The following is an 8,415-nucleotide window of genomic DNA, read 5'->3' on the forward strand; positions in this document are numbered from 1 at the left end:
GAGGAAAACGAAGAGGTTAGGCAATGGCTTAGTTGTTTCCAAGCAGCCTTGTGCAGAAGAGTGAAGAAATGGATTAGGAAGGACCTTTCTCCCTTACTGCCCCCATTCCCCCAGCTCTCCTCACTCCCTTCCTCTCCATCCCAGCGGTTTGTGCTGGGAACTTAGGCTTGCATGTGGCTACCAGATGTGCACCTTTAACGTGTGTTTGTGCTGTTTTAGAGTTCTTTGCTGAACTGGACAAGGTGATGGGGCCCCTGGTGTTTAACACGAGCATCATGACGGAGCTGGTGCGTTACACCCGGCAGGGCCTGCACTGGCTGCGCCTCGACGCCAAGTGAGGAGCCCCAGCCCCGCCCGTTCTTCAGCTGCCTCTGACTCCTCTCCACAACACTGTGTCATGTCAATAAGGAAGACTGCCATAACACATTGCTTAGTTGACACTAAGAGCAAGGAATGCTTTCCCATGTCTCCCATCCTCATTTGTGTTTTGTGTTAAACCCCAAATCAGCTGGTTCATGGACTTCTCCAGTATTCCCGGTTTAAGTTATTTAAATATTTGAAAATTTGCTACATGAAAGTTGTAGTTTTGCTGATCTGTCGTGGATAGATCATTGGGATTCCAGTCACACAATACATGAATAGTCAGTTTAAATCCTATTTATTTTAATTTTTTTAATTTTAATTTTGAAAAGCCTCATTTGGGGCTGGTTTTAGCTATTTCTTCTTCCCTAAATTTCCCCTTTTGAGTACTTAGAAATTAAACCTAGACACTTTATTTAAGTACTTTGTGAGCTTTGTTACTCTGTAATGTCTTGTGGTGGTAGAGCCTGTAAAAGGAACTAGGGTTGATAGGTTCTAACGAGTAGGGACACCATACTTCTCATGCCTAATGAGTCAACTAATAAATGACAACTACAGATTTATTATTGCAGAATTTGTACTAAATAGAAAAGTTCCAGATATTCTTCTACGTATTGAGATACTTCATTTAAATGAATTATAAAGAAATTTATATGGAAAAATATTTAGCTGGATCTGCCTTGGATTGTTTCCAAGGCAGCTTCAAGCCATCGATTAACACTATAACAATCACAAAACATTACAGTAATTTGCATTTAATGTAACGTCCAGGCAATGGTGTAGGAATGACCTTTGGTCCAATGGGTGCGATGCAAACAGGAAAGGCTTTGGAAAAGGACAATCTCGTGCTTTTTTGCATCTCTTCATTTCAAATACCTTTTGTTTCCGTGCTTGTCACTTTTTGACAGTTACAAAATGGGGGGAACTCGGTGGTTCCAAACCAAGAGTAGTTCAATTCCTACCAGAAGCGTCATTTGCATCTTTTCCATTGAGTGAGAAACCAGGAATCTTTAGTAGAACTCTAGGTCCATTTTGTCCTCTTAGGGTCTGCTGGGTGATGGACACTACAGGCTGGCAGCGCAGCAGCCACCGTGGGGTGGGAGCAGAGCTGCTCCTGCAGGAAGCACCGTTCTGTTCTGTGCAGGATGATGGCAAACTTGGCTTTACCCCGTGCTAATGAAGGTCCCGTTCATGTCACGTCCGCTCCCGAGGGGCTGCTGGGTGCCACGGAGGGTTGGTGGAGCTGCAGGTGGCCCCTCTCCGAGTGCAAACCAAAGTACCTTTCCACGTGAGGTGCTTGTCTGAGTTAAAGGTTTCAAATGCTACTGCTTTCAGTATTGCTTAGTGCCCCCAACATGTCTGGTGTGCCTTATGCCTTACTTTTAGATGAAGATTTTATGAACTGTTTACAAGATGTTTTACAGCAGGACCAGGTATACTGTATGCAGTGGTCTTCTGCAGTACTTGGGTAAAATTCCATTTCCTTTTTCAAAGTCCCGGTGTCCGTCACACAAACTGACTCATCGTGGTGGTCTCCTTCCCCAGAGTCCAACTCTGAATCCTTTGGAGTGAGATTGTGGAATGCTGCTTTGTTTTCTCTCCCATTGAACCCTTTATTCTGTACCAGATATGAACGTGCATGTTCAGGAAAATTATTGCACTAAATTTTTTGTGTAGGTGTAGTTAAGTGCCAAAATCACGGCAACCTCGAGAGAAGGAATAGAATTCTACGCTCCTTAGTACTGCAGTATGTCCTATGGGCTTTAAGAGTTTAGAAGTTTTGCAAATTAGTAACCTACTACAAGGTAGCTGCATCTTCGTAGAGCTTCCTTTGCGTCCCAGCGTGTTTTGTACTTCCAGAAAAGCTTTGCTACGTCCGGATTGATAAACGGGGAACAGACCTGGGCTCTCCCTGACTCGACTCTTCAGGTCTGTCGGAGCATCCTTTTTATGGAATCACTGTGCAAGGTCACCTTTCTGTTAGTCTTTGCTGTTGGAGACAGAACTCTGTACCCTCAAACTCCCCGCCGTGGGCATGGGACACTGTCAGCTGTGTTTCCTTTCCTCCTCTGAAGTGCCTCGCACACCTCTGACGCTGAGAAATCCCTTGGTAGAAGTTGCATTCGTGGGTGGGTTTGTGTGTAGTGCTGCACTAGCCAGCGTGGCTGTTCTTGGCTTGCTCCTTTGTGCACAGTCACCATTGCTGTCAGCAGGAATGGTGTCATCTCGGGGAATTTTTTTTCCTTAACTAGAGTCCCACAAATACCTTTGGGTGTCACGCGAAATCGGCCTCTCGAAAACGCATCGCTTATCCCTAGAGCAGTGGATCTTAGAAATTGGCTTCAAACAACCAGAAGGTTTTTTTTTTTTTTTGCAAAATGTGGAGCTGAGCTGGTTGGAAGTGTCCCAGCTGAAGGGTGAGCTCCATGGTGGGATATCCTCTGGAGCGCTGGCCCAGGTGGCGTGTCCATGCGGGGGATGGATAGGAAATGCCTCGTGCAGCTGGGGCTGGTGCAAACAGGTCAGATAAAACCTCACAATTCCAAAAGCATATCTTCATTTGGGATTGACCCTTGTTTCCAAGAGGAAAGTTCTGTACTTGATGAGATTTTCTAGCCAAAAAAAAAAAAAAATTAAAAAAAAAAAGCAAATACGTCCTAGGCTTCCATCCCTCTGCCAAGGTAGGAGGGCTCTGTCCCTGTCCTTGGCAGCTCCCAGCACCACAGGGGGAGTGCAGGTCACAGGAGTGGCTAAGGAGGGACTCCCCAATCCTGGCTTCCCAAATGATTCCCTGGACAGGGAATATGTATCAATACATATCAACTCTGTGATTTTAATTCCCTTGCTGATCATGGCCCCAGTTGGTGAATCTTAAAAATGGCTCAATCAGACTAGGCTTGCTCAGCTATCTGTGCTGTTTGACTTTGCTCTCAGACTTGCAGGTTCCAGGTGATAAAGGTGCAAACCATTTCTAATTCCAAACAAATCTTCAGGACACCAGAGTAAACCAGCCCAAGAGTTTTGTTTTGATTTGAATCTCAGCCATAAAGCAGAGCAGACGGACGGCTCTCCTTGGCTTCGATGGCAGTATGCAATTTGTATTGTATGTGTCTTTTAATATATATGTATATATATATGACTCAGTCTGTCCAAAGTATATGTTATACTTGTTTTTAGATTATGGTGCAACTGACTATATTGATATATTATTTATTGAGTGCTGAGTCACCATCTTATTGGTGATAAATATTGCATATTATCCAGGAGTGCAATGTATATTCCTTTAGATTGCTGAGGCTTGATTGCTGTGGTAACAAAAAAATGCCCTGAAATGTATTTATGAATGGCCCCAACACACAGAGAGTCAGAATTTATGGGAATGATGTAGCACTTGCCTGGGGCAAGTAAAATAAAGCCGTAGGCAGAGAATTATGGGGTTTGCCCAAAAGGCAAACTGCTGGAAAGAGAAACTACCTTTGCTGTATTTAATGTCATTTTCTGAACAGATCTTTGCTGTCACTGCAGTGTTTCCATTGAGGCAGATCCACAAGGGCCTGAGCAAGTCAAGTTTGAATTACCCATTGGGGAGTAAACAACTTCCAAATTTCTTACCTTCCCGACAAATCCTTGGGTCAGGGTTGAAACTTCTCCCTCTGATGTGTCAGTGTTCTGGAAAACCCCTGGTCCCGAGCAATGAGGTCAGTGCTGGCCATCCTGAAGGACAGAGAGGAGCCAGAGCTCCCCCAGCTCCAGAGCAGTTCCAGGATTTCCAGGCAGGAGGTGTCGGTGGGAATGGTGGCGAGGGTGGGAGGGCTGGGGCAGCGATGCCCCCGGAGCCATCCCAGGTTCAGCCCCTGCATCCCCTTGGGAGCAGCTCCAGCTGCTGTGGCAGCTCCAGGGAGCCGGGCTCCTGCTGTGGCCGTGCTTCCCCTGGCTGAGTTCCCCCTGGGAGCTGAATTCCCCAGCTCCTGTCTCTCCCCCTGTCCCGGGACGCGGCTCCCGGCGCTGCCTTGGCATTCCGCATCCCAAACTCTACTCCGAGGACCAGGCATGACTTTCCAAGCACAGTTCCTGACATTTGTATCTGGTCCCCCTTTTAAATTGTTTTAAAAAAATTTTGTATATGGAGGATAAAGTGCTTATATATTTATTAAAAATCCTTTATCTTATTTGAAATTATTATTTGGTGAAGAAGGGGTTTTTCTTTTGGGGGAGGGCTGGGGAGGGGAGGTAACTTTTAACCTGTCACTTATAAATGAAGCCCTGATTAATCCTACAGAAAGGTACTATTAGTAACTAATGGGATGTCTCTGTTTTATGCTTTGTACATGACAAGTCCATGTGTTACATTTTGTTTTCTATCAAAAGATTTGGGCATCTGTCTTCAACCAAAACCAGAAAAAAAAAAAAAGAAACAAACTGTGATTTTATTTGTTGCAATACATTTGAAATTTCAAAGGGTACTTTGGGGCTCAAAATTAGGATTTCTAAGTCAGTATGTGCATTTCACGTAATAAAGCTGTTAATGGTGAGCAAAGTATTATATACTAACTAGATTTTTTCCACATCTGTATAGTATATTCTATGTATTTTGTGGTATTGAGATTATAGAAAGTTTAGTGTCTGAAACATGCGTTTAATGTGTATTTTTAAACAAATTTATGGCAATTAAAATATTTGGAGAAAAGGGTATCACATTTCAATTTGTAAAGATCTTTTTAACTACTGTGTCATTAAAATGCTTTGTACAATGCAAAACTGTAACTGGAGAAACTAAGTTTAATAAATATCAAATAGATTTTCTGTATTAAACTTCCAACCCCCTGTGCTTGTATCTGTTTTGTGGGACCTTCTCCTTCCTGGAAGTTCATTTTTAGGCAGAATTTTCTTTCCTTGATCCTATTGCTCTGTGAAACAAAAGAAAAGTAGCATCCAGTGTGTGTGTCCAGACTTGTTGATATTTTTTTTTTGTCTTTCAGCCTCCAAGTCGACATCCAACACATCAAAACAGCATTTTGATCAATTCATTTTGAGACAGGAGATAAGGTCAGTGGCAAAAGTCAGTCTAGGACATGTATTTAAGTAAATTTGATTAGAAGAAATTAAAAGTAAATAGTTCTCATTGCACTTATCGCTGAATATATTTGGGATATTGGAATTGCTATCAGTATTATCAGTTTGGCTCCCTCTTTCCAACAGGCCTTTATCTGAGGACTGATAAGAGCTGGACTGGGAGGAGATGGGGCCTGATCTACTTTATGCTCTTGCCAGGGGAAGGATAAATGTCCAGAGTCTGGCTGGAACTGAGCCCCAGCTCTGTGCTCACCGTCCACTTTGCTCAAGATACAAGGAAAACCAAGCTGCTTTGCTGAATATATATATTTTAATTCACACCTTCAAATAAATAATAGAAAGCATTACAAAAAAACCAAACGAGGAGGAGATGCAGAGCCCCTTTATTGAGCTTGGCCAGAGGCCTCCTGAGGCGTGGCTGTGGGAGGAGATGCTCTGGAGCTCCTTGAAGTCCTTTTATCAGCACATGTGACAGAAATATTAAATACCCTGATTGCTCGAGGCCCTTCCAGCTCCTGAGCAGTCAATAAATACATCCCATGGTCAGCAGTAACAGTGCAGGCTGTGCTTGGTGCCAGCTCACGCTGAGGCCGTGGAGAGGAGGCAGCGATTTTTCCTGGGGGAAAAGAAACCATCGTGAGACACCAAGGACTGGGGCTGCCCCTGCCAGGCTCAGCCAGGGCTCCCAGCTACCAGCAGTGCTGGATCAGGCACACTGTGTTCCCCTCAGTCTTGAGTCATTTGTTGGTCTTTGATTTCCATCAGAATTCCAAACATAACATAGCAGCCCAACCACCCTCTTCTGTTTACTTATCCTAATAATTTATTATGTAATTGTATAACTATATTATAATGATATAGCTTATATCATTATATAACTATATATTTATAATTTATAATATAAAATAAGTTATATTTTATATATTTATTATATAAGCTTATTTATAACAATTTCATTAATAATAGGATATACTACATTCATTAATAATAGTATATATTTATCCATTACTGCTATTACATATAGTAGAAAATGACTATTTTCTATCCTGTCTCTGAGTGCTAGTGTATATCTATAACAGGTGCTATACAAAATCGTGTTTCAGTCATTAGTAATGATTTTAACTAATCAATTTATATGTAGTTCAACAATTTGCTCATGCCTAATGAGAACTAAGTAGCTTTTGATATTATAGTTGCTTTTTAAACTAGGAGCTTAAATAATCACCTTAAAGTGATTAATTTAGGGTAATTATTAATATTAAATATTAATATTAAGATATTAATACAGGTTTTTTCACTTTTCATTAAGGAAAATTCTCCTTTTAAAAGGAAAAAAAAGATTTCTTTTAAAAGGAAGCATTAATGGGAAGGTCTGTAAGTTGGCTAAATGCTGTCTGGAGCCCTCTGTTCTCTTTGCCCAGCCAGGTTATTTGGGGTTGCAGTGAAAGGACCAGGGCTGGCACTTGGGAGACCTGGACTCTGCTCTGTTTGCTCTGCTTACTAAAGAGTCTGAGTCCTTTGCCCCATCCCTATTCCTGGTATCTTTTTTTATGCACAAAGTGACCTCTGGCTGCGGTTTGGATGAGGCCAGGTGGGAAGTGCACGCTGAGCGTGGTTACCTGCAGAGCATGGTGAGGCACTCGCTGTTGTCCCTGCACGAGGCTCCGATGGGTCTCAGGGACACTCCTCTCCAGAAGGGCGTCATCCTCCTCTGCCGGGGACTGCGGGGCTGGCCCAGGGCCAGGGACACGCCGTGGCTCTGGAACAGAGCAGGGTGACCGTCAGGACTCGTGGCAGCTGCAGCACGGCCCTCTTCTGCTGCTCAGGTCAACGGTCTTCATTTTGAGTGAAGCGCTTGAGATCTTTCTGGTTTTACCCTCTGGGTAAAGCACTGCTTGCAGCCCAACCCCAAAGAAATGTCTACCAAAATTAATGATGGTTTTAATCTCCTTGGGAGTGAAGGCAGAATGAATGGCTGAGTCATGGCTCAGAGTATGCCAGTATTCATTAGGCAGTAACTCCACATTTTTGTGATGCTGAATCCTCTGAAAAGCCCTGCTGTCACCTCTTAACTCCTACCAGTTGTCCATCCAAGTCATAAGAGCTTTTATGGACTGCCTGTCCTTTGAATTAGCCCTTTAAATATTTATTTCAGTATGATCTCAGTTTACCTGGCTGAGCAGCAGTGAGCAGAGCAGAAGGGCTGCCATCACTTTCCACCAGTGCATCTTCCCAGCGGGAGCTGTCACTTGGAGCACCTGTGGGCAGAGGAGGCACAAAGAGCTCCAGTCAGGACTTCCCAGGCTTTCAGCTACATTTTTATAGACTTCATTCTCTTATCATTCCATCAGCTGCCAGTTATTACAGGACCAAAGTTCGCTTTGGAGCAAGAGGGAATTGCTAAGTCTACATGTGCTGCAGTGATCTGGTTCAAGGCCTATCTCAAGCTAATGATTTACTCCCCTTCCATTTGTACTTTGTCTGGGCAGTTGTGCTGACCCCTTGTGCCAACTGTTCCTGTTTTAAAGCCCACCTAAGATGTTACCAGAACTCTATGGTTTATTTGTAAGCAAAAGGGGGGGATGGCCTAATTATTATGGTCAAGATCAAAAGCCTAATTTAACTTCTGTAGCTCTGAGTTAGCCAACCAGGGTAAGGGTTGTCTTGCAAAGCTGATTTGGAGTAGAGAATTGTGCTTTTGATTTGTTTCTCACTCTTGGTACATGAAAGAACCGTAAGGAAGTTGCTTAACCTTTATTTCCAGGCACACAGTGCTCAAAAAGCAGGTGTAACACTTTCCAGCTGGGTTTGGGAATGTAAAATATGTGATTACTCACAGAGCTCTTCCCCCAGGAATCCAAAGGTGTCAAAGATAATCATCTCTCTGCAGATAATGGAAGAGGCTGCCCAGGGCTTGTCTGGAGCTGAGGAGCTCCATGTGCAGACTGTGGTTTCCCTGGATGAGCCATCTCTGCCCCCAAG

The 8,415-nt window shown here is 43.5% G+C and overlaps 2 protein-coding genes across 4 annotated transcripts in view; one reads left to right on the plus strand and one right to left on the minus strand.

Annotated features, from left to right (window-relative positions):
• The window catches only part of AFF4 (ALF transcription elongation factor 4), a 46,814-nt gene extending 41,148 nt beyond the window's left edge, over nucleotides 1–5,666 (plus strand). The window contains exons 22-23 of one of the 3 annotated variants that reach the window (XM_058849204.1): nucleotides 5,340–5,406; nucleotides 5,560–5,666. In XM_058849204.1, coding sequence (XP_058705187.1) covers nucleotides 5,340–5,406; nucleotides 5,560–5,578 — 86 coding nt within the window. In that variant the 3' untranslated portion in view covers nucleotides 5,579–5,666. Of the gene's footprint in view, nucleotides 1–219; nucleotides 5,173–5,339 lie in introns of those variants that run through there. The other 2 variants (XM_058849203.1, XM_058849202.1) reach the window with 2 other exon arrangements.
• A 134-nt stretch (nucleotides 5,667–5,800) lies between these two features.
• LEAP2 (liver enriched antimicrobial peptide 2) lies at nucleotides 5,801–7,760 on the minus strand. The gene is made up of 3 exons (XM_058849226.1): nucleotides 7,605–7,760; nucleotides 7,053–7,192; nucleotides 5,801–6,049 (listed from the first exon to the last, which is right to left on the minus strand). The coding sequence occupies exons 1-3, from the start codon at nucleotides 7,659–7,661 to the stop codon at nucleotides 6,013–6,015; spliced, it is 234 nt and encodes a 77-aa protein (XP_058705209.1). The 5' UTR covers nucleotides 7,662–7,760; the 3' UTR covers nucleotides 5,801–6,012.
• Between the last annotated feature and the right edge of the window lie 655 nt (nucleotides 7,761–8,415).

The sequence above is a fragment of the Poecile atricapillus genome, chromosome 13 (assembly GCF_030490865.1).
Source record: "Poecile atricapillus isolate bPoeAtr1 chromosome 13, bPoeAtr1.hap1, whole genome shotgun sequence".
Taxonomy (NCBI): domain Eukaryota; kingdom Metazoa; phylum Chordata; class Aves; order Passeriformes; family Paridae; genus Poecile; species Poecile atricapillus.

Bases quoted from the DNA above. Each gene is read 5' to 3' on its own strand.
- LEAP2 (XM_058849226.1), bottom strand. From the start codon at position 7,661: ATGCACTGGTGGAAAGTGATGGCAGCCCTTCTGCTCTGCTCACTGCTG. The intron at 7,193-7,604 runs GTAAACTGAGAT...GCTCTGTTCCAG, and splicing joins GCTCACTGCTGCTCAGCCAG to AGCCACGGCGTGTCCCTGGC. The intron at 6,050-7,052 runs GTAACCACGCTC...CTTTTCCCCCAG, and splicing joins TGCCTCACCATGCTCTGCAG to GAAAAATCGCTGCCTCCTCT.